This window comes from Pleurodeles waltl, chromosome 11 (assembly GCF_031143425.1).
Source record: "Pleurodeles waltl isolate 20211129_DDA chromosome 11, aPleWal1.hap1.20221129, whole genome shotgun sequence".
In the NCBI taxonomy this organism is placed as follows: domain Eukaryota; kingdom Metazoa; phylum Chordata; class Amphibia; order Caudata; family Salamandridae; genus Pleurodeles; species Pleurodeles waltl.
Window position 1 is genome coordinate 346,242,136 of NC_090450.1, and position 25,184 is coordinate 346,267,319.

General features: G+C 43.5%; 1 protein-coding gene across 1 annotated transcript in view; it reads right to left on the reverse strand.

The window, feature by feature from the left end:
* Positions 1-25,184, reverse strand: part of ANO7 (anoctamin 7) — a 2,026,240-nt gene that overhangs the window by 226,523 nt on the left and 1,774,533 nt on the right. Inside the window, exon 21 of the mRNA XM_069213645.1 lies at positions 14,392-14,534. Within this exon, the coding sequence (XP_069069746.1) occupies positions 14,392-14,534 (143 nt within the window). The remainder of the gene's footprint in view (positions 1-14,391; positions 14,535-25,184) is intronic.

Consider the following 25,184-nt stretch of genomic DNA (forward strand, 5'->3'; position numbering starts at 1 on the left):
AACTGCATGAATAGACTTTGCTTTTCCTAAACTTTAATGGTGAATTTTAATGCCTAGCTGACCGAACTGATGTCCAATTGACGAAGACTGTCATAGCTTGCTGAACCATACTGAGGCAAGATGTAAGATGATGTTACTGAGTGTTATGTCTATTTGCTTTTGTCCCTAGGTACCAACTGCTTATTTTGATAGAGGCCTAGTTAGATGTTTTTCTAAATTTGTGTTGACTAAGTTGCTTTTGCATAAAGTCCAAACATTCTAATCTAATCTGAAAGTTAGTTAGGGTACTCACTGATGATACTCGCACCATGTAATAACAGTTGATGACTTTCCTTTGTTAAATCTAAATGAATGTTATTTCGTTTGTGCAGTTATTCTTGCTATTGATTTGTACTGTAACCTTAGAATGTGTAGTAGTTCAAGTTGATTAAATTGCGATTCTTTAGGCGATTTGGGCAGCCGGTATAGTTTCTGTATGCTTACCATTTGATTTTGAGACTCAGTTACGTGATATTAGCATTGTTAATATAGGGAAATAAACTTTCTAACTTCTACATAAAGGTGTGGTTATTCATGGCCGAGAGGTCAAGGATTGTGGAAATTACTTTCTCCTCTTGATTATTGATGTTATTGATAGTTACTGCTATTGATTTGTATTGATACGAGGTTACATGGTGGGAACTACTCGAAGCACAGTCAAAAGGTCCATCGACCTACAAATGCGTCCCCTTATAAATTAACCATAAAAGGTCAGACGCGCTAAGAAGCCCAACTCCTGGAGTACATCAGACAAATGACTGACAGTGGTGCATAGGACAAAAGATGAATGTGACTGCCTTCTTCCTGTGCAACGGGTGGCCGAATTGACCCATTGGGGACCCTAATGCTGCACTAGGTATTCACTGCTTGCCTGGGCTGTGTGACAAAGAGTTACTTCATTGTGACTTCACTACCAATAACCCCCCACTTTTGTCTTCATTACATGGAGGTGGGAGCCTCCAAGAACACAACCTGTTTCCTCATGCTGATAGTTATGTGTGGTTTGATTTTGCCCACTTTGTGCACTTACTGTTGCTGTTTTACAATTTTGGAAGTTTTAGGAGGGAAGGGTTTTGCAGATCGATGACCACTTACTTTTGTGCACAATACTAGCTCTCACACAGTCATGAACACTAAATTAACTCAACTGAAAGCCAGCACCTACAAGGTTAAAGGGCTTAATAACCCCTGAAAACGTCTGGTTGAACTTACTTCAATAAAAGCACGTTTAGTTCCTTCAAGAGATTAATCTCTTGGGGGGTAGACACATGCAGACTCAGATTTAACGCATTCCTACTATAATAGCATGCTTCCTCTCATTCCAAGAAGGTGGGCATGGCAATTCTTTTTGCCACCTTAATGCCCCTTACAGAACATAACCATGCTACCCCTTCACTATAGATTATTCCCACTACTCTGCAGCACACCACACATATGTCTATATTGATCTCCTGTTAGGCAATAGGCTCAAACACATAGCGGAGGCAGACCAACTCCTCCAAACTCTGGCCTCTCTGACACTTCAGTGGGAGGGGAAGTGGGGAGACTGCACCCGAGGACCTGACACTTTAATTATTCCTTCCTTCGAGACCTGGTGATTGTAGCCCAGATCCACAAGATGCTCACAGAAAACTTGACCCTTATTGACTGAGGGGAAGTGGAGAAGCGCACAATGTTGGACTCCTTCAAAGCAGTAATAACGGGGACTTTTATTCAGGATGTGGATAGACTTAAATGTATGCCCGAACTGATTAGAACCCAACTAATTACAGACGTGTCGGTCTTTGAACAAAAGCACAAATGTACACCCTCCAACAATCTCTGGCAAACAGTTCTGGTGGAACACGGTTAATAATGCACAATAAAACAAGACAGGGCTAGTCATATTCTCACTACAGGGGGCTGACATCCACAAGGGGAGCAACAAACTAGGCACCATTTTACCAGATATGGAGGAAACTTAGATCCTGTTATTTGGAAACAAGAGCTTTTCCTGGGACTCCTTTTGGTTTCCATCCAATTTAAGTCCCACCCCCACAGACCACACCGAAATCTCAGCATCATCCTAGATGATAAACTCACAATGAATAAAAAGGTCAACTTTGTGACCGCATCCTGCTGCTTCATCCTCAGAATGCTTTGCAAAATCCTCAAATGGCTTCCCATGTACACAAGACACACGGTCACCCAGTCCCTCATAACCAGCAGGTTTGGCTATGGCAACAAGCTCTAAGTTGGTATCTCCAACCTGCTCAAGCAAAAACTCCAGACCATCCAAAACACCACCATCTCACTCATCTTAAACATCCACCAGAGCACTCACATCACTCCTTACCTCACTCAACTACACAAGCTACCCATCCAGAAACATTGCAAATTCAGGCTGCTCATCCATGCCTACAAAGCTCACCATAACATTGGACCAGCTTACTGACTTCAACTCTACCAACCATCCAAAGAACTACAATCCACATCTTTCACTCCTGCATGGGTCCCTCACATCCACAGGAACAAGTCAGGAGAGTGCACCTTCTCCTTCAACCCCGCCAAGAACTGAAATGAACTTCCTCAGCACATCAGGACAGCTTCTTCACTTCTCAATTTTCACAACAAATTGAAGATCTTTCTGTTCAACTAAGAGCTCCACCCTGCCTACACTCCTGCTCCGGCATCTGGATACCCTCACGGGTGATAAGTTGTGCCATACATATCAACATAATATAACATAACACATGTTGGCTCACAGGTTGCATGACCACCAAGCCCTGTGGGCTTAATGGCAAAATTAGACATAATGGTCCTACACATACCACCCAGGAGGGCAAGCCTTCCACCCTTTTTACCAGCCTCTACATGTAGCTCACCCGATACTCTTGAAACACCGCAATGCATATCTCAGCACTGTCACCCTACCTTGACTCACTGCAGACTCCAATGCAGAGCTAGACAAACCCATCTTGGCTGCTGAGGTTTTGGAGGCCATCAACCAACTCAAACCTTCTGAGGCTCGGGTCCCGATGAGTTTACCCCACTCTTTTACAAGTGTTTGTCCCTCAGCTTCTGTCTATTCTAACCACTCTCTTTAATGACCTCACAGCAGAGAAAGGAGTTACTCGGTGCATGACCTAAGAGTCTATTGAGTTGATTTCTAAAACAGGCAAGGATCTGGCCCATTGACCATGCTATTGGCCAGTTTCATTACTTAATCTTGATATTACATTTGTTTCCAAAGTTTTATCTAACCGTTTGGAAAAACCGATGCTGAATCTAATACATACCAACCAAGGAGGCTTTTTACTTAATCGAGCCACCAGTGAAAAGATCCAGCTCACCCTCCATCTCATTAATATAGTCAGGAAGAAAGGGAAAGCAGTAGTTCTCCTTTCACTTGACATTGAGAAAGCGTTTGACAGGGTAGACTGGAGTATGCTATTTGACAACCTAAAGAAATTCGGCCTGGGCAAAAGGATCCTGGGCTGGATCTCCAATTTATACTGCAATCCCAGGGCAAAGATTAAAGTCAACAGTCACTCAATGACCCCTCTTTTTATTCACAGAGGCACCTGTCAGGGCTGCCCTCTATCTCCATTTATTTTTATTTATTCCTGGAGCCCAACCTGAAGAAAATTAGAAACGACCTGCTGATTTATGGTATCCTGTTTTGCAGCAACACCTTTAAGGTTTCAGCTTTTTAAGATGATATACTACTCACACTGACAGAGCCCCAGTGCTCACTTCAAGCCTTGAAACCATTCTTTGAGGACTTTTAGGTGGTCACTGGTATAAAGATAAACTTGACCAAGTCTGAATGCTTAATCTTTGTGGGGAGAGAACCTCTTAGCAGACTTCAAATCCAAGACAACACAGTTTTGTTGGACCATGAACTCCATTAAATACTTGGGTATTCTCCTGATGCCAAACCGCTCCATCTGCAGCAAGACAAACTTAGAACTTCTCCTACGTGAGACTGAGACCTCACTGCCAGCCTGGAAAAATCGCTCCCTTTCATGTGTGAGGTGTATTGTAGCACTTAAAATGACCTTCCTCCTGTGCATCCTCTATCTATTCCAAGCAATGATGCTTTGCTTCAATAGGTAGGACATAGTTTGCCTCCAGGCAACCTGTTTGATGTATATCTGGAAAGGGAAATGTTCAAGACTGGCCTTCAAGACCGGCACAAGACACTCCAGGGAGGGTGGGGCTGGGGATTATGCATCTATTACATTACTACCAGGCATCTCAAATATGTTATATGATTGAATGGCTCAGATGGAACACACATAAAGAATGCTGCTTCAAAGATCAGAACCTTGCAGCTAGGCCACTGGGTGAGGTGCCATGGGTTTCTAAGAGCATAAGAGGTCGGCTCATGTATGTCTCCCTTGTCGCTTGAGCAGCACTAGCAGTTTTGGATTCCATTGCCACCAAAAGGGGTCTTAACTGTTTACTCTCACCTTCACACTAATAGTGACACAGGTTTCACAGCAGGCATGACAAAACAGGCCTTCCCGATTTGGAAGGAGAGGGATTGCTTTCACCTCCGTGGCTTCTACTCCGAGGGCCAAGTGAACACTTTGGGGAGATGAAGCATGAATATAGGATTCCCAAATCTGAGTGTTTTCATTACCTCCAGATTCGCCAGTGCATGTGCCACTAGAGCAGCTACTCCCTTTCTGAAGTTCCTCTAATACCTCTCCTCCTTCATTACTTGGTGTCTAGCATCTACAGCATACTTAACCCCAGCATCAGTAGGTAAATCATCCTTCCAACTACAATGGAGAAATATCTTAATATATTTTTAAATGGCAATAACAAGAGGTGTTCCTTTGAACCAACAACTTTGCTACCACCCCTGAGGTAGGTAGATCCTCTACAAAATACTGTTTCAGTGGCACCTTGAGCTGCATGGCCTCCATATTAACAATTGTACTTACCCAAGACCTGCTGTTGTGGATGCAAAGGCATGGGCTCCCTTATGTATATTGTATGGTCCTGTCCTCGACTGAGAGACTTTTGGAACGCTATCTTTCTTGCGATTTTCTAGATCCACAGCCAGGCTCTAGACAAGCTCCCTGAGTTCACCCCTTCCTTAGTAGACCCTCTGCCTGATTCTATGCACTCCACGTCAATACAGGTAAATAAATATCCCATCTCCTCCTAGCAGGCAAGCACACCATTCTTTGTCTCTGGGGGTAACCAAACAACTCTAACATTGGTTCTACAAGCTCTGGCTTGGTTCCACAATATTTGGCACCTGTTGGGACATGAGAAAATAGCATAGGACATGCATAGGACCTGCTGGACAAATCGTAGCTCTTTCACAAACTATGGGGTCCTGTTCTTTCATACTTGAACACTGGATTCCGAGTAAGATGTGGCTACAAACTCTGCAAACAATGAAATTGCTCAATCCAGCACTACAGCCTCGATTTGGATCCTCTGCAGCTCTAGATATTAATGTATAATGTATTGTTATTTACAGTGTGACTGGTCCGGTTTGGGGGTGGGGTTTTGGAGGGAGGGAATGGAGGTTATTGTTAGTGATTATTGTTCTAGGATTCAAGTTGTTGAGAAAAGGCCAATAATGTCTTTCAATAAATTGTTAGTACAGCAACATTTCTCTTTTAACGTATATGCCACGCCCTTAACCTTGGTCATTAGCAATAAAACAACTGGGTGTATATTCTACACGTATGTAGTAGAATTCATCCTTAACCTTGGTCACTAGCAATAACACAACTAGATGTATATTCTGAATATACATAGCATTATTCATTCTTTCTTTAACACAATTCATCCACGTTTCTACAAAAAAATTAAAAAATAGTTCATATAACGATTAGTCATAAAAAAACATACTAATCACCATCTTACAATATAAAAATATGGTGTCAATAACTTCCATTTGTTTACATGGTATTCTAAATCTACAGTTAAATTACACCAAAGCTTTGCTAGGGATTGAGTGAAAAATTAAATGCGCACTTCCTCCAGGTGATTTGGGCCAATTGCACTGTATACATTTTAAGTGCCGGAGTGCAGTTTCAATTCTACGACTGAGACCCAGAAGTTAAATGACAGACGACGTACTGTACACAACATTTATACGAAAAACTAAATAATGTCTTCAAACTGTGTGTCTTTAAAGAAGCAGCCTGCGGTGCAAACCTTTTCATATGGGCTGTATACATGTCAAATCCACTACGTTCTTCTGTCCATAAGCCATTTTTCAATTTGTAAACGTGTTGTTCCTGAAAACTCGATCTCCTATAGGCAACAGGAGTTTGAGTGGATGGAAACTAGCTGTCAGTTCCCTCAGAACGTAATAGCTGAAATAAATGTGATAGGGAACTACTAACAAAGATAGCACTTTCAGCTGACCAGGCTGGCTTTCCCAATTGAGTGTACATGGAATATTAAAATAGCGCAGTTTGTTACAGTTCTGCAAAAGTGTAATTAGGCAAGAATATATGTCAATAGTGGTGAAAATTAAGCCACCTTAAAAAGATTGTTTGAGTCAGCTTTACCTCAATTTCCTGGAATGTAGCAGTGGTGAAACCTACCTTCACAAATGGTAACCAAAAGCCCCCTCTAGCATGTTATCTAATTTCCCTGCTTAGTGGAATTTCTAAGAGTTTTTTTAAGTAGTCCTGTAGCCCGGGCGGACTGAGTGCAATAAAGTAGTATAGAAAAAGCAGAGTGGTGTCTGTTCAGAACATAGTATGGCCGCAGATTTACACTCTTGTTTTAGGTGTGACAATCAAGTCAACAAAGTACGCAGCTGTGCAGCTGTGCAGCTGCTTCGTCGATTTTCATGGTGCATTGACTCACTTGACAGATAAGCATTGGTAATGCCAATGGGTCTGGCTTTAAAAGAATGTTGTAAGAGAATTTGAAGCATTGAAAGTAGATAGCATGGTAATGGACATGTGTGTGTGTGGCTGCAAAGAACTGTAAAATAATATTGCTGTAGGTTAATCCCTTCGCTGCCAGGCCTTTTCCCCCTCAGGTGCCAAGCCTTTTTTTGGCTGTTTGGGGCAGTTTGCGCTTAGGCCCTCATAACTTTTTGTCCATATAAGCTATCCATGCCAAATTTGCGTCCTTTTTTCCAACATCCTAGGGATTCTAAAGGTACCCAGACTTTGTGGGTTCCCCTGAAGGAGACCAAGAACTTAGCCAAATTACAGCGACATTTTCGTTTTAAAAAAAATAAAAGGGAAACAAGGGCTGCGGAAGAAGGCTTGTGTTTTTTTCCCTGAAAACGGCATCAACAATGGGTTTGCAGTGCTAAAATCACCATCTTCCCAGCTTTCAGCCACAGGCAGACTTGAATCAGAAAACCCAGTTTTTCAACAAATTTTGGCATTTTACTAGGACATACCCCATTTTTACTATTTTTTTGCGCTTTCAGCCTCCTTCCAGTTAGTGACAGAAAAGGACGTGAAACTAATGCTGGATCCCGGAAAGCTAAACATTTGTGAAAAGCAGACAAAATTCTGAATTCAGCAAGGGGTAATTTGTGTAGATCCTACAAGAGTTTCCTACAGACAATAACAGCTGAAATAAAACAATATTGAAATTGAGGTAAAAAAACAGCCATTTTTCTCCACGTTTTACTCTGTAACTTTTTCCTGCGATGTCAGATTTTTGAAAGCAATATACCATTACGTCTGCTGGACACTTCTGGTTGCGGGGATAAATAGGGCTTGTAGATTCATCAAGAACCCTAGGTACCCAGAGCCAATAAATAAGCTGCGCCTTGCAATGGGTTTTCATTCTATACCGGGTATACAACAATTCATTTGCTGAAATATAAAGAGTGAAAAATAGGTATCAAGAAAACCTTTGTGTTTCCAAAATGGATACAAGATAAGGTGTTGAGAAGCAGTGGTTATTTGCACATCTCTGAATTCTGGGGTGCCCATACTAGCATGTGAATTACAGAGCATTTCTCAAATAGACGTCTTTTTTACACACTGTCTTACATTTGGAAGGAAAGAATGTGCAGTAAGAAAAGGGGCATTAACACTTGGTTTGCTATTCTGTGTTCCCCCAAGTTGCACAATAGAAATTGTACCTTACTTGCATGGGTAGGCCTAATGCTCGCGACAGGAAACGCAACATGGACACATCACATTCTTACATTGAAATCTGACGTGTTTTTTGCAAAGTGCCTAGCTGTAGATTTTGGCCTATAGCTCAGCCAGCACCTATGGAAACCTACCAAACCTGTGCATTTTTTAAAACTAGACACCTAGGGGAATCCATGATGGGGTGACTTGTGGGGTGCTCACCAGGTTCTGTTACCAAGAATCCTTTGAAAACCTCAAAAAGTGGCCAAAAAAACACTTTTTCCTCACATTTCAGTGACAGAAAGTTCTGGAATCTGAGAGGAGCCACAAATTTTCTTCCACACAGCGTTTCCTCAAGTCTACAGATAAAAATGGTACCTCACTTGTATGGGTAGGCCTAGCGCCCGTGACAGGAAATGCCCCAAAACACAACGTGGACACATCACATTTTCCCAAAGAAAACAGAGCTGTTTTTTGGAAAGTACCTAGCTGTGGATTTTGGCCTCTAGCTCAGCCGGCACCTATGGAAACCTACCAAACCTGTGCATTTTTTAAAACTAGACACCTAGGGGAATCCATGATGGGGTGACTTGTGGGGCGCTCACCAGGTTCTGTTACCAAGAATCCTTTCAAAACCTCAAAAAGTGGCCAAAAAAACACTTTTTCCTCACATTTCAGTGACAGAAAGTTCTGGAATCTGAGAGGAGCCACAAATTTTCTTCCACACAGCGTTTCCTCAAGTCTACAGATAAAAATGGTACCTCACTTGTATGGGTAGGCCTAGCGCCCGTGACAGGAAATGCCCCAAAACACAACGTGGACACATCACATTTTCCCAAAGAAAACAGAGCTGTTTTTTGGAAAGTACCTAGCTGTTGATTTTGGCCTCTAGCTCAGCCGGCACCTGGGGAAACCTACCAAACCTGCGGATTTTTGAAAACTAGACACCTACGGGAATCCAAGATGGGGTGACTTGTGGGGCTCTCACCAGGTTCTGTTACCCAGAATCCTTTGCAAACCTCAAAATTTGGCAAAAAAACAGTTTTTCTTCTCATTTCGGTGACACAAAGTTCTGGAATCTGAGAGGAGCCACATACTTCCTTTCACCCAGCGTTCCCCCAAGTCTCCCGATAAAAATGGTACCTCACTTGTGTAGGTGGGCCAAGTGCCTGTGACAGGGAATAACCAAAAAAATATCGAAATTAAGGGGGGAACCAAAGCAGGTCCAAAAGGGCAGTTTGAAAAAAAAAAAATTGTTTAAATTCCCTGGCATCTAGTAGACTTTCTGCCCCCCCAGGGTGTGGATCGGGGGTAATTGCCTAATCTGCCCATTGGTGGGCAGAACAACTTTGGCCCCATTTATTTGGGGTGGGTGTATGGCCATACCCGCACCCTCTTATTTTGAAAACAAAATTCTTCCCTGGTCTCAGGTGGGCTTTCTGCCCCCCTTGGGGGCAGGTGGGCCTTCCAAAAATAGGCTGATCTTCCCCCAAGGGTGGCAGATATGGCCAACAGTAATGTGCCCCCATGGGGAGCAACCCTTGCCCAAGGGGCTGCCCCCCCAAAAAAAACACACACATACACACACAGCAATCCCTGGTGCCTAAGTGGTTTCAGAAATGGCCTAAATACAATTTGCCCCCTGGGTCCCCGGGGAGCGACCCTTGCCTACGGGGCCGCTCCCCACATATTAAAAAAAAATGTAAACACATTTTTTTTATCCCTGGTGTCTAGGGGGTTTCTGCCCCAGATCGGCCTAATTATATTAGGCAGATCTGCCCCCAGGGGGAGGCAGAAATGGCCTCAAAATATTTTGCCCCACTGTGGAGCGGCCCTCGCTCAATGGGCCGCTCCCCTTATGCGTAAGTATACCAAAAAAAAATCCATGGTGTCTATTGGTTTCTGTTCCCCTGGGGTCAGAAATGGCCTAAAAATAATTTGCCCCCCCCCCCACGGCAGCAACCCTTGCCCAAGGGGTTGCTCCCAACATATAAAAAAATAAATAAACAAAAAAAAAGTATCCCTGGCATCTAGGGGTTTTCTGCCCCATCTGGGGGCAGATCAGCCTAATTATATTAGGCCGATCTGCTCCCGGGGGGGGGGGGGGAAATGGCCTAAAAATAATTTGGCCCCCTGGGGAGCGGCCCTTGCCCAAGGGGCCTCTCCCCTTATGCGTAAGTATATAAAAATAATCCCTGGGCAGAATAGGCCTAATATAATTATTGCACCCAGGGGATCAACCTTTGCCTAAGGGGTCGCTCCCCTTATCACATACATTTTAAAAAAGCAAACAAAAACCCAATCCCTCGTGTCTAGTGGATTCTGCCCCCCATGGGGGCAGATCAGCCTAATCAATACAGGCCGATCTGCTCCCAGGGGGGCAGAAAAGGCCTAATCAATATTTTGCCCCCCAGGGCGACCAGCTCTTGCCTAAGGGGCCGCGCCCCTTCTCACATGAAAAAAAAACAAAATCCCTGGTGTCTAGTGGGCATTTCTGCAGCCCGATCGCATTGCGATCGGGCTGCAGAAATGCTCAGAATGACATTAAAAAAAACGGAAAAGACTTTCCTTTCTTTTGATGTCTCTCCCTGCCCCCTCCTCCTGAGTGGAAGAGAAATGCAGAGCATTTCTGTTCCACATCGTGCTGGAAGCATGTTTCCAGCACAATGGGAGGTGACCTCTGATGCGGTCAGCACGCGATAGCGTTCTGATGTCATTAGACGTCACTGGGGGGGGGGGTCGGGTGGAGGGGAAGCGATTCCCCTTCCAGCCCTGCCGTGGGGGGGGCCCTCAGGAGGAGCACTAGCACTTCCCCCGAGGGCCAGTACCAGGACGTAATGGATATGTCTGTGGGGCCTCAGCACCGCAACCACGGGCGTAACCATTACGTCCACGGCGGGGAAGGGGTTAAAAGGTCGGGTGACAATTGCACTGAATGCCCTGCTTCCATCTGTGCTGCTTCCAGAGAAAACACCATAAATTATCTACCTATTTAAGGCACTTTATTAGCAGTACCCTGTCATGTGTGTGCCATTGAAAGTTCAACCTCATGCAGATGGAAAAATTAACAAAATTATCACAGCTGAGTGGAGGGTAGGCACTTTGTTTGTGGAATGGCACAACGTCTACCCAATCAGAATATGTACTCTTGGCTCCCAAAACGCAGACAGAGCCAAAGCCTCTCTCCTTTGATTCTCACATAATTGTCTGGTGAAAGCTGTGCTGACAAGCCAGACCAGAATAATTAATGGTGAAGAAGCTTATCAAACTGACAAATGACTAAAAGGACACCTGTATTATAGCCTCTATTCTTTTAAAATTCTTTCTACACAACCCTTTATTATACTGAGCTGTAGGTTTCTGTTTTCCTTCCAAAGCTGCCTGCATGCAGTGTTTCAATTACATGCAGATTTTCTAAATGTTTTATATCAGATACTAGTTGGTCTGCAGTGGCCACTGAATACCTTGCTAGCTATTTGGGCAGGATAACTGTATGCAACATGTAGTGGTGGTGGCATTGGGAGAAGACTGTGCAGACGGCATTCTTTATAGTTATGGGTTCGGTAAGGTGTAACAGAAATTATGGAGCATGTCTACTTATTATTTGTTTAAGACCTGCAGCAGAACAGCTTATAACTTTATTGCAAGAAATATGTTTGATAGATGGAATCACTTGTATTATTTTTATAGAAAAAGGCATACAAACCTAGACTAGGGGTAGCCAGTAAAGGCAGAGTTTAACATTTGCTCACTAGAAAACTTGCCACATCCAAGGCTGTTGAGATATGGTAAAAAAGTGGGTTGTTGTTTGACTGAGGTATGAGCCCTGGTCTTTCAGCAACCACAATCCTAGTCAGGGTAAGTGTCAGGCAATCCTAAAATTAACCTGTGCTCACCATCTGGTAGCTTGGCACAGAGCAGTCAGGCTTAACATAGAGGCAATGTGCAAATCCTCAAACAGTACAATGGTGAAAATACCAAGCAAAAAGATTCCACACCAGGTTAGCATAGAACTATGGAGCATATTTACAAACCCCTTACCTCTCCACTGCGTCACTTTTTTTGACACTTCAGCCACTTTGGGTTGCTTTTCATGGCCTTGTAGATTTGGTTTAAGGCAACACAGCGCAAGTCGCTGCATTAGCTCACACTGTGTTGGAGGGCATTCCATGGGCATTGCTATCGGTTTTCCCACTCAACACCCATGGGCTTTGGCACATTCCCAGATTTACAAGGACCTTTAATCCTCTGAATGCATCAAAATCTTACGCCTTGCCAGGACAGGTGCTACAAAGAGAAATGTCTTTATTTCTTCTAGTTTTTGACTGTTTCTATGTGTCATCCATTCTGCAGCACACACAAAAAGAGGAAAAAGCCTCCATGGTTTGTTTTTGTGCAAGAAAGTGCACTGCGTTAGACCACAACAAAGTCAAAAGTTCATGTCAACCACGATGGAGTGATCAGGATCAGGCAGCAGGCACCAAATGGTTAAAGTAAGAAAATGCCCACTTTTTAAAAGTGGCATTTTCAAATGGCAATTTAAAACTCAAATTTACCATAACGTCTGATTTTAAATTGTGATTCCAGAGCGCCAAACTTGAAAGAATTATCTCTTACCATTTGGAAAGTACCATTATAAATTGTAATAATAAGGTAACTCCAGTGTTATCCTATGGGAGAGATAGGCCTTGCAGTAGTCAACAATGAATGTGTGGGTTTTTTCAATACCAGGACACATAAAGCTTAAAAGTACATGCCTTGCCTTTTAAATACAATGCACTCTCCCCTCTGAGCTGTCCAAGGCCTACCCGAGGGGTAACTTTTATGTATTGAAAAGGAAGGTTTGGGCCTGGCAAAAGGGTTATTTTGCCAGATCAAAATGGCAGTGTAAAACTGCACATACTGGCCTTGCAATGGCAGGCCCGTGCCACGGTTAGAGGGCTACTTAAGCAGGTGGCACAATCAGTACTCAGGCCCACTAGTGGCATTTCATTTACAGGCTATGGGTACATGTGACACCACTTGAGAAGGGACTTACAAGTAAATTAAATATGACAATTGGGGATGTCCTTATCTTAGTGTGAGAGAGCACAAGCATTTTCACACTGGTCAGCCATGGTAAAGTACACAGAGTACACACAGGTAAAGTACACAGAGTCCTAATGCCAGGCCTGGCAATGCAATGGCAGGCCTGAGCCATGGTTAGAGGGCTACTTAAGCAGGTGGCACAATCAGTGCTCAGGCCTACTAGTGGCATTTAATTTACAGGCTATGGGTACATGTGACACCACTTGACTAGGGACTTACAAGTAAATTAAATATGCCAATTGGGGATGTCCTAATCTTACTGTGAGAGAGCGCAAGCCTTTTCGCACTGGTCAGCCATGGTAAAGTACACAAAGTCCTAATGCCAGCAAAAATGAGGACAGAAAAGTGGAGGAGGAAGGCCAAAGTTTCGGGGGTGGGGGCACCCCCTAGGCTGTCAAGTCTAATAGGATTTTTGCTGGACGTAAACAAAGAGGCTGTATGGTATGGTCCGCCCTCCCCACTGACTCGTTCTAGTCTAGAGATTTGGGGACATATTCAGAATTACAGTTCAGATTGAAAGGTAGTTCAAATGGCCATTGCAAGACTAGTTACATGTATGCTCTTTGCGGGGACATGGAAAACTAGTTACATATACCGCTTTTTCAGTTTTGGCACTGTTGCTAGTCAACTGTTGCATTGAACTATGATGGATGTGCAGGAAATACCCTTATTACATTTCGGGTGTTCAGAAGTTAGGACTTAAAAAAATGTTGGAACCGTTATATGGTCTTCTGTGCCCAGTGCAATGATCCAGTGACATTTTAGAAGAATAACAATGCTCCAAAGATCCCATATTTGATCAGAGGAGTCATCCTACAGCAGGGCGATGATTCCTCTGCTACCATACACTCATAAAATTTATTCTGTCAATGATGTGCAGGGCTGTGTCATGGGCTTCTGACTGGCTGAATCCTTTGTTTTTGATCAATACCTTGTACTACATTCCTACTAATGCCTGTCTGATAAATGGATGTTCCACTACAATGACTCTCTTTGATTGCTTAGATAAGTGCACTCTTATGTTTTGTTTGTCTTATCACAATGAAAAATGAATTTTGAAAAATCCAAGAGGTCCCAATAAACATTATAACTATCCACTGACTCCAACTACCAACCAAGTTATCTGCTCAGCCCTCTCGCTCGAGCTAGCATCTTCAGACTGTAAATGCCATTGTACTGCTGTAATTCCTACCTGCAGTCATAGCTTTTTACATGGTCTAAAGTTTTCGGTGCATATGCAAGCGTGAAGTTGACATAGCCCTTCAGGTTGCTGTCCATAATGTGCTGGTAGTACAGCCGTGGAATGAAATCTGATGTGAAGGCAATGAGGAATGCCTGAAATGAGAAGGTGGAAAAAAGAGTATTATTCAAAACTCCAAGTGCAACAAACAAGAATTACACTAGGGCATGGACATACAAATGCCAATGACACAAATTTACTTAAGTATCTTGCCTGAACTCTGGATCTCCAAAAGCCAGGAAAATCACTTTGTTGTCAACTTCAGTCTGTGAGTCAGTAGATGCAATCAAAACTAATCCATCATCAACTGCACTTTTGAAAGGAAAGAAGGACTACAGAGCCATCCTCTTCATCTAAAGGGCAAGTGCCCACATATGAGCCCTAAAAGACAGACATACCACTCAACAATCACTACATTTCACACTATGAAGCTGTGAGAAACAAGAGAACCTCTCAACCATCATCTTAATCAGAACGCTCAGTTAACAAGAACTGAACAACACTCAAACATTGTTGACCGCATGAATGTTATGTTTTCATTTTTTTTGCTCTTCATGCTGCCTGAGTCTTCTGAGTACATTAAACAAAACATTGAGGAGCAAGAAAGATAGCTGGGAGGATAAGGGAACCTAACAACCATTATCAGCAGTCAAACTCTCAGACTGAATAAGAGAAGAGCATCACATTGTCATCATCTTGTATGATTTATGTGCTCCAAGAGGACAGTATTTCTTTTCTTTTCAGCCTTTAGCATAATTCTAATTTCAAGCCTGGAGTACCAACATCTGTCAACCACAACATACTAGCAACACATTCAAAAATCATGATCACCCAAACACTGAGGTCCCCTATAAAAGGGGTAACACTCACCACCACCATCATCTGAACTACGAGTAACGACCCCCGCCGAATACCATTCGAGCATTATGAGTATAATTCTAATTCTATGTTAGGACCGGAGGCGAGGATTATGCTTTCTTCCTTCACTTTATTTTAACAGCAGCCATTTCATTTCAGTACTTCAAAGTGAAAAAACTACTATTCCCAGAAGGCTCTGGGAATAGATCAGCCAACAACCAATGCTGTAATAAACACATTCAATGTTGACCAATTAGGTAAAACCAGAGCCAAGGTAGTCCATCATTGCACTCATTCTTCACTGCTCGTTGATCAGATAAATCACGTTTTTCCCTTGTCTTAATTGTGAGGCGCGTTGAAGTTTTTTTTTTGTCTTCCCTGCACCAACATGTTTGGCATGTGTGCGTTGATGTCTTAGTCACAGCGGGCACTTTGTATGCTCCTTCAGAGATGATTTCAAGTCTGGCTCTGCACCAAGGTGCAGTCCGCCGCCCGCTTGGTGGTGCCCTTCCCCCTCAGTGGACTGGGCACAACGCAAGATTCCATCAGTTTCTTCTATCCCGGATTTGTGTGCCATGTAGCATTCGTCTCAAAACTTTGGCCTGGAGACTTGATGCCCTCCTGCTAAGAAGGGGCATCTGTATCGCTGAGTAAACGTGCACATTGACACCCTGTTAGTTGTCAGTATTGACTGCATTTTATGGTACGCTCCCTACGGTATGCATTCATTGGCCGATTGGCCTCCAATGGGAACACAGTCCCAGGCCTGTTCCCTATAAAGATTCTAGCACCGGGGGAGAGTGTTCAGAGGCCCTGCCCTTTATCGTGCTCCTATGCCCACATCAAATACTTTGACTGACACCCATTCACCCATAGTTTCAGTGCCCTGACTGATACTTTGTGCATGGTGATGTGGTGTTACCTTTCTTTCTATCTATTGAAAGGGGCCTAGCAGCTCCTGCCTGTCCTTACCTGCCTTAACAAGGCCTCTCCTTTGGTTTACATTAACTGTTAGTTACATTCATGGAATCCTCTAATGATGAGGTTCTTATATTTCCTGGGATGATGGGTTTTTACGAGACAGTTGACGCCTCTATTTATAGTGTTGTGGAGGAGGCCATGGGTCCTTTAGAAGGGCATCTGGCGCAGCTCATTGAAAGCACATGCACCAATATTCCCCGAGGGACGCAGGGCGTTGGGAGGGGTCCCGGCACTTCCCTTACACCTATTAAGAACCCAGACTCAGAGGCACCCCTGGCCAAGTGCCCCCATAATGAGGGTGTGGATCTGTATGCCTTTGCATGCCTTAAACAGGCCTTTCTGGCTAGGACCTCCCATCCTCACCCCCCAGACTATTTGACACCACTGGAGTCCCTTCCCCACTCCCCTTATCCTCAGGATGATGACTCGCAGTTAGACAACGACTCCCAGTCTTCAAGACGTTGGCGTTCATCTCCCCTCCCTGCAATCCATCTACAGCTACTTACGAAACGATAGACAACGATGATATAGTCTACCCCCGCTCCTCGGAGTGGGTCCCTAGGGATAAGGTATCCCACGATGTTGCCAACTAACTCTGCAAGGAATCACCTCTGACCGGAATGCCCCATGTCAAACTTGGATGGTAAAGTCACTTGGACCCTAGTCACTGACCCAAAAATAGTGACGTTCCTGGCAAAGTCATAAGAAACCCCAAAAAGGGTATAGATCGGTCCTGGAGAGCCTTCCAGGACAAGTTGCTGGATTCCATTGGGCCCTTCACAAAAATCTTAGGTATGGCGGAGAATGCCGAGGCTTCAGGAGCTCTGATTTCTCCTGAGATCCTCTTGGGATAGGCGCAGAGAGAGATTATATGCTGTCCACAGAGCGGCGGCTCTTCTTGCTAATCAAAGTAGACTCAAACCTTGGGACCTTGCGTCCTTGGAAGCAGGGTCCAGGGGGGTTTCTTTGGCGACCCTTTCTCAAAGAACTAGGCAAGATTGTTAGCACCTATACTTCCTTGGACAAAGCCCAGTCGTCCATTGAAAAGGTTTTCCCTTCCTGGGTTTTTCAAGGTGCTGGTCATGGTAGGGGCCACTCGACCGGCCCAATTTCTACCCCACCAGGGGCCAGCGGTTCTGAGGCACAGGCTTCTAGGACCAGTCCAACTCCGCCAGTATAGGTAAGTGTGCGTTATTCTTCCATGGTGCAGGTGGGGGGAAGGCTAGCGTTTGTTCTTCACAAATGGAAGACTCATACATCAGATGCGTGGATTCTTCAGATGGTCCAAGGTTTCCAAATAGAGTGTTTTGGTACCCCGTGTAAAAATTCCATTCCTCTGCCAATACATTTTTCTGCTCGAGATGAGGTCCATTTCCTCTTTGCAAAAGGTGGTATTCAGCATACCACGATCCACCCGTGCTGCTTTATCAGCAACTTCTTTCTAACGGACAAAGCAGATGGAGGCAAGCCCCAGGTAATCAATTTTCAAGATTTCTACAAATAGCTGGTTACCGCCATTTCAAAATGGAGGGTATCCACCTTCTGCGGTATGTGTTACGCTCTTCTGACTGGATGGTTCGGTTGTAGAACGGAACCACGCATGCAATTACCATGCATACCTTTAGAACGCTGTCATTACAATGCATGCATCATTACTATGGATGCATTTACAACGAACATTTTTACCACGGATATGCCGGTACCATGAAAAGTTTGTTGTAAAGGCATTGTTAATAAAGGCATATGCATGGTAAAAACGTAAGTGGTATGTATAATCCATATATATATATATATATATATATATATATATATATATATATATCTGTGTGTGTGTGGATACATTTTAAATTCAATTTAACTTTATTCGGTTATAAACCATCCAAGTACACATAAAGCAGTCATAACAAACATAAGATATATTCAAATACATAAAACCATACAAAAATACATGTCAGCTAATACTTCACAGTTATTGTAACCTTCGGTCTTCCTGCAAAGCGCTCAAGAATTGGATCATGAATTGTGTCCTGTTTCCCTTATTTTGCGAAACAGCTTGCAGCAACACTGCATCAGTTAAAAAGTATTTAAAACATGTTATTTAAAAAAAAAATCTTAGTCATTAAAATATTCAGACTCCTGATTAAAGCACGCGACATGGTCGAATGGATTCGCAGCTTAATCCATAAAAAATTAACTAAACATCTGGTTGACACAATCATATAACATCAATAAAACTTATTTGAAACCTGCGCAACCACAAATATAGCACATCATCCCCCTTGCGTTATAAGCTAAACAACCGAGATCAAAGTGGAAGTGATTAAAGCCCTTGTACCACTTCATGACGGCCAGGATGACAGTGCAATCAGCCTAAAGTGTAAGTGCTTAAGGCTCTTAACCCACTTTGTGACACAGTGGCAGAGTTAAAGGATATTTCAACTTCTTCTCCTGATAAGGCAGACGTTAAACAAAAAGCGACTAACTAAGAATACTATCGGCCCAGATATGTCTTATCTCAAAATACGCTGTGCCTCGGAGCGTCTAGTCATCCCCACTGCTAAGCAAAGAGGGCGTAGCCATATACGTCGTAGGCTACAATACCCTGGGCACACAAACATGTGATCCACTGTTTCGGGATCAACACCACAAGCTATGCAAAGGGCAGCTTTCCGCTCATCTCTCCTATTTCTATGGAATTTTCTAAGAGGAAGACTACCATAGCAATAACTGATATATAGACTTTTAGCCAGAGACTGGGTTATAAAATCTAAAAACTTGTTATAGAAAGGTAGGGACTTCACCTTCAGAAACTGTTCTGTCAGTTGTCCCTAGTAGCCCCTAGTTGATTGTTGCTCTTTCACATAAGACCAGTAGGACACTTTTAAAACCATTTTATTTCCTTTGCAAATTGATTTAGGAGTGCCCCACAATTTATATAATCTCAATTTCTTACACCAGCTAGGAATAAATCTAAGCCAAGGGACCTTGAGTGCTTGATCTAATTTCATTAAAGTGCGCAAAGAGTCTCTAAAGTCGGAAAGCCCTGCGTTCCACTAAATATGTACCCAGAATAGTAAGGGCCTCAGTTGGGCCAAGTCTGAAATGTGTTTAATTTCTAAGCAGAGATATAATAGGGTAAGTGGGTTGCTAACAGGTACAGATACCAATGTCCTAGAAAAATTACTCTCTGCTATAATCAACTCGTGGGTGTCACTGTAACCCCAGATTTCTGCTCCATATAAGACAGCACTCTGTGCTTTGGTACGATAGACTTCCAAGGTAGGTGCAATATGGCAGGCTGTATAGAAGCGGAGTATCGCTTTAGATCTGTGGGACAGTATAATTGAGGCTTTGGTAATTTGAGCACCCCAATGGTATTTGATAAAGTCACTCCTAGATGATCAAAACTATGTACCCTATGTAGTACATCAGAACCAGTCTTCACAGCACTGCTCCTGGTTGCTCTCTTACCAAAAACCATAAACTTTATTTTCACCACATTCAACTCCAGACCCATTTTATTACAGAACTATAAGAATCTATTTAACAATATTTGGAGACCCATCGGGGTCTTTGATATTAAAAATGAACCATCTGCGCGAAAAGCAGTATTGGTACCTATAGCCCGTTTAAAGTAGGGGAATCATTAACACAGTTCCCTAGCTCCTTTACTACATTGTTGACATACAGGGTAAACAAAGTAGGCGCAAGGACACGCCCCTGCCTAACTCTATGGAGAATTGGAATACGTTCTGTCAATGCACCCTTGACCCCCCATGGAACCTGTGCATAAATATTTTTATGAAGTCGAACACAGAAGATCTAATAACCCTCTAGAAACCCCCATGTCTTCCAGCACTCCCAAAGCTTTTCACATGGCATAAGATCGAATGCTGCATCGAGATCTACAAATGCATCATACAGGCCCTCATTACGAGTTTGGTGGGCAGCGGAATTGTACTGTCATCAAGACGCATGTGCGGCCTGAACACCGCCGGCCCTATTAGGAGTTCACCGCAGGGCCGGCTGTTTCTGCCCACCGGCCCTGCAGTGAACAGGGCCTTAACATTGATGCCGGCTCATAATCGAGCCAGCGCAAATGTGGCTGTGCTGCGGGTGCAGCAGCACCCATCGTGCTTTCCACTGCTTGTAATTCGGGCAGTGAAAATCACGACGGGGCTGTCCATGGAGGCCCCTGTACTGCCCATGCCAAGTGCATGGGCAGTGCAGGGGCCCCCATGAGGCCCCCGGCACGCCCTTTCCACCAGCCTTTGTAAGGCGAGGGTACCGCCATACAAAGGCTGGAGGAAAGGGGACTAGCAATCCCCAGGGCCGCAGCGCTGCCCTTGCGGATTACAACCCCCAAGACCGCCAGGCTGTCCAATGGCAGCAACCTGGCGATGCCGGCAGTCCGACTGTGAAAGTCAGACCGCCACTTTGGCGGCAGTCTGACCGTGACCGTGGCCCTGGTGGTCTGGTGACCACCAGGGTCATAATGAGGGCCATAGTTTCTGGCTGCTAAAAATAACATATTTCTCCAATATGGGAGAGATAATTTAAAAACCTGATCTATAGTGCTGGTTTTGGTGTGAAACCCTGCCTGTAAGGAGATAGTATCTGCTCAGCATCCATCCAATGATGTAGTCTATCCAGCACTTGTCTGGAGAAGGTTTTTTACAGATTGTCGATCAGGCTATTGATCCTATAATTAACAGTGCAGCCTGCATATCCCTTAAAAATGGGGATTATCTTCCAAGTATCAGAGATCTTTCCCCCTGCTGCAATTGCATTTGACAGGTCATGCACGTGAGGCCCAAAGCTGGTGTTCAGACTTAAACAAGACTCCAGGAATATGGTCAGGACCAAGTGACTTTGGAGGTTTGAGGCTTTGTATATCTGAAAAGGTGTCTTCTAAAGTAAAGAAAACACTTACAGTATACCTGTTGCCTGTTATTGGTGTTATACCCCTAGGACTCCCGGTGGATTCCAAAAAACAGATATTCATTTGGACTGCCTTGTACATAAAGTTCAGAGAAATATTCCTCCCACCTCTTAGGTTAAATGTGAATCCGCCTAGGATGTATACTCCCTACAGTTGTATGCGTACTTATACCCCAAAATGTCTGACTATCCTTAGCTTTCAAAGCCTGATGTATATCCTGCCAATTTTTGTCCTCCCAATTGCGTCTAGCCAGGTGAAGGGCTGCTTTATATCTTGTACAAGTCTCACTAAGTCCTGAATGATTACATTCACTAACAGCCCTTGTTAGGACCTGTTTAGCTGGTTTACAGTCCAGTTAATACCACTTTGGCTCTTTCAGGGTTCTTTGGAAAGTACTACGCAACCTTTTGTAAAAGATTACTTGGAGCGCACCCAAAAAATGCTTATGGACATCCAAGATCGGGATAGCAGACACAGGAGTATTCTTGTACTTTGACATGAAGTGGACAAAGCACTGATAAATCTCAGCATGTAGTTCTTTATTTGACAATACTCTAGGCTAGAAACCTTTCTAAAATTATTTCCCTTAATGGGTTCTGGGTGTGCGACAGGGCAGGTTAATGTTGTTCTCTTAAAATCATCCCCAATTAGAGTAGGAACCAGGGATTATGATCGCTGTCACTGCAATGGACAACCTGCATGGCAAGAAGCTTGGGACAGACTAATGTCGAGTAGAACATAGCCAATAGTGCTAGGTTGACAGCCCCTCTTAAACTTAGCTGCTCTACCAGGATCAAAGCGGGTTCTACTATTGCATGCTCTCAAACACCGTCCCACCGCCAATGATGCAATCTGCATAGCAGTTGTAGAAAAATGTTGCTACGGCTTACCAGTTGAACAAGGAATACCCCACTGTTCATCATCTTGTTAAGTTACAATCTCAATAAGTAGTGATGTCTTGAAGGAGACATTAAAGGATCCAACTACAATAATTCTAGCCACATGTTGATATGTATCAATTAAACCATCTAATTTAAAAATAACTTGGGAATCAATGCCAGTGGGCATGATCCTAGCATACACATTAAGAAAAAACAGATTCAAGCCTGTTGGAAATTTGAGCCAGAGACCCAGCAAATCAGGAGAATCTACATTCAGTAATTCGTGGGAGCATACAATATCAAATTTACCTAGAATCATCAGGTCTCCTATTGCCCCCCCAAATTTCTCTGGGGCATCTGCTTCCACAATTGTAAGCGACAAATTCATTGATAAAAACCTTGTTTGTCACCCAGGCTTCCTGAAAGAGACAGACATCATACTACCCTATAAATAACTAATCATGCTCATTTATCTTCGACCTAACCCCAGCCAAATTCCATGATGCAAAGGTAAGTCCATCTTGTTGGGCGGATGACCACAAAAGGCTACTCCACATGTACTCTTTATCCTTGAACTGACTACCCACGGTGCTGTAGAGCAACAATGGACAGCCCCATACAACAGGATCTGTTAAAGTGGTCAACTCAGAAATAAAAGGGAGAGTTTGAGAAATTACCTTTCCCTCATAAACAACACCCTGCCTGCAGTCAATCAACCAAATTTAACCAGAGCCATCAATGATAATTTGCTGATCAGAATCAATATGATCTGTTCCCCTAGCAGCTTGTCCAGTGCAGGCTGGGGACTCACTGTCAGGAATATCTGACATAGATGGAGGAGATTTCTTTATCCCAATCTCAGACGTAATAAAACCTATAGTTTGGTGCGTACGAAGTTCCAGATTTATCAGAATAAAGTGAAGAAAGAAAGCATAATCCTCACCTGTTAGACTTGGCATCATTGGCATGCTCTCCCATAACGATTTGCCTCTACTTCCCAGTTTTTGATGTTTTGTTTGCTCTAGACAATTTACCGCCATGCAAAGGCTGGAGGAAATGGGACTAGCAATCCCCAGGGCCGCAGCACTGCCCTTACGGATTACAACCCCCAAGACCGCCAGGCTGTCGAATGGCAGCAACCTGGCGATGCCGGCAGTCCGATTGTGGCAGTCGGAATGCCACTTTGGCGGCAGTCCGACCGTGACCGTGGCCCTGGTGGTCTGGTGACCACCAGGGTCATAATGAGGGCCATAGTTTCTGGCTGCTAAAAAGAACATATTTCTCCAATATGGGAGAGATAATTTAAAAACCTGATCTATAGTGCTGGTTTTGGTGCGAAACCCTGCCTGTAAGGAGATAGTATCTGCTCAGCATCCATCCAATGATGTAATCTATCCAGCACTTGTCTGGAGAAGGTTTTTTACAGATTGTCGATCAGGCTATTGAGCCTATAATTAACAGTGCAGCCTGCATCTCCCTTAAAAATGGGTATTATCTTCCAAGTATCAAAGATCTTTCACCCTGCTGCAATTGCATTTGACAGGTCATGCACGTGAGGCCCAAAGCTGGTGTTCAGACTTAAACAAGACTCCAGGAATATGGTCAGGACCAGGTGACTTTGGAGGTTTGAGGCTTTGTATATCTGAAAAGGTGTCTTCTAAAGTAAAGAAAACACTTACAGTATACCTGTTGCCTGTTATTGGTGTTATACCCCTAGGACTCCCGGTGGATTCCAAAAAACAGATATTCATTTGGACTGCCTTGTACATAAAGTTCAGAGAAATATTCCTCCCACCTCTTAGGTTAAATGTGAATCCGCCTAGGATGTATACTCCCTACAGTTGTATGCATACGTATACCCCAAAATGTCTGACTATCCTTAGCTTTCAAAGCCTGATGTATATCCTGCCAATTTTTGTCCTCCCAATTGCGTTTAGCCAGGTTAAGGGCTGCTTTATATCTTGTACAAGTCTCACTAAGTCCTGAACGATTACATTCACTAACAGCCCTTGTTAGGACCTGTTTAGCTGGTTTACAGTCCAGTTAATACCACTTTGGCTCTTTCAGGGTTCTTTGGAAAGTACTACGCAACCTTTTGTAAAAGATTACTTGGAGCGCACCCAAAAAATGCTTACACAGGAGTATTCTTGTACTTTGACATGAAGTGGACAAAGCACTGATAAATCTCAGCATGTAGTTCTTTATTTGACAATTCTCCAGGCCAGGAAACCTTTCTAAAATTATTTCCCTTAATGGGTTCTGGGTGTGCGACAGGGCAGGTCAATGTTGTTCTCTTAAAATCATCCCCAATTAGAGTAGTAACCAGGGATTATGATTGCTGTCGCTGCAATGGACAACCTGCATGGCAAGAAGCTTGGGACAGACTAATGTCGAGTAGAACATAACCAATAGTGCTAGGTTAACAGCCCCTCTTAAACTTAGCTGCTCTACCAGGATCAAAGCGGGTTCTCCTATTGCATGCTCTCAAACACCGTCCCACCGCCAATGATGCAATCTGCATAGCAGTTGTAGAAAAATGTTGCTACGGCTTACCAGTTGAACAAGGAATACCCTACTGTTCATCATCTTGTTAAGTTACAATCTCAATAAGTAGTGATGTCTTGAAGGAGACATTAAAGTATCCAACTACAATAATTCTAGCCACATGTTGATATGTATCAATTAAACCATCTAATTTAAAAAATAACTTGGGAATCACTGCCAGTGGGTATGGTCCTAGCATACACATTAAGAAAAAAAAGATTCAAGCCTGTTGGAAATTTGAGCCAGAGACCCAGCAAATCAGGAGAATCTATATTCAGTAATTCGTGGGAGCATACAATATCAAATTTACCTAGAATCATCAGGTCTCCTATTGCCCGCCCAAATTTCTCTGGGGCATCTGCTTCCACAATTGTATGCGACAAATTCATTGATAAAAACCTTGTCTGTCGCCCAGGCTTCCTGAAAGAGACAGACAGCATACTACCCTATAAATGACAACTAATCATGCTCATTTATCTTCGACCTAACCCCAGCCAAATTCCATGATGCAAAGGTAAGTCCATCTTGTTGGGCAGATG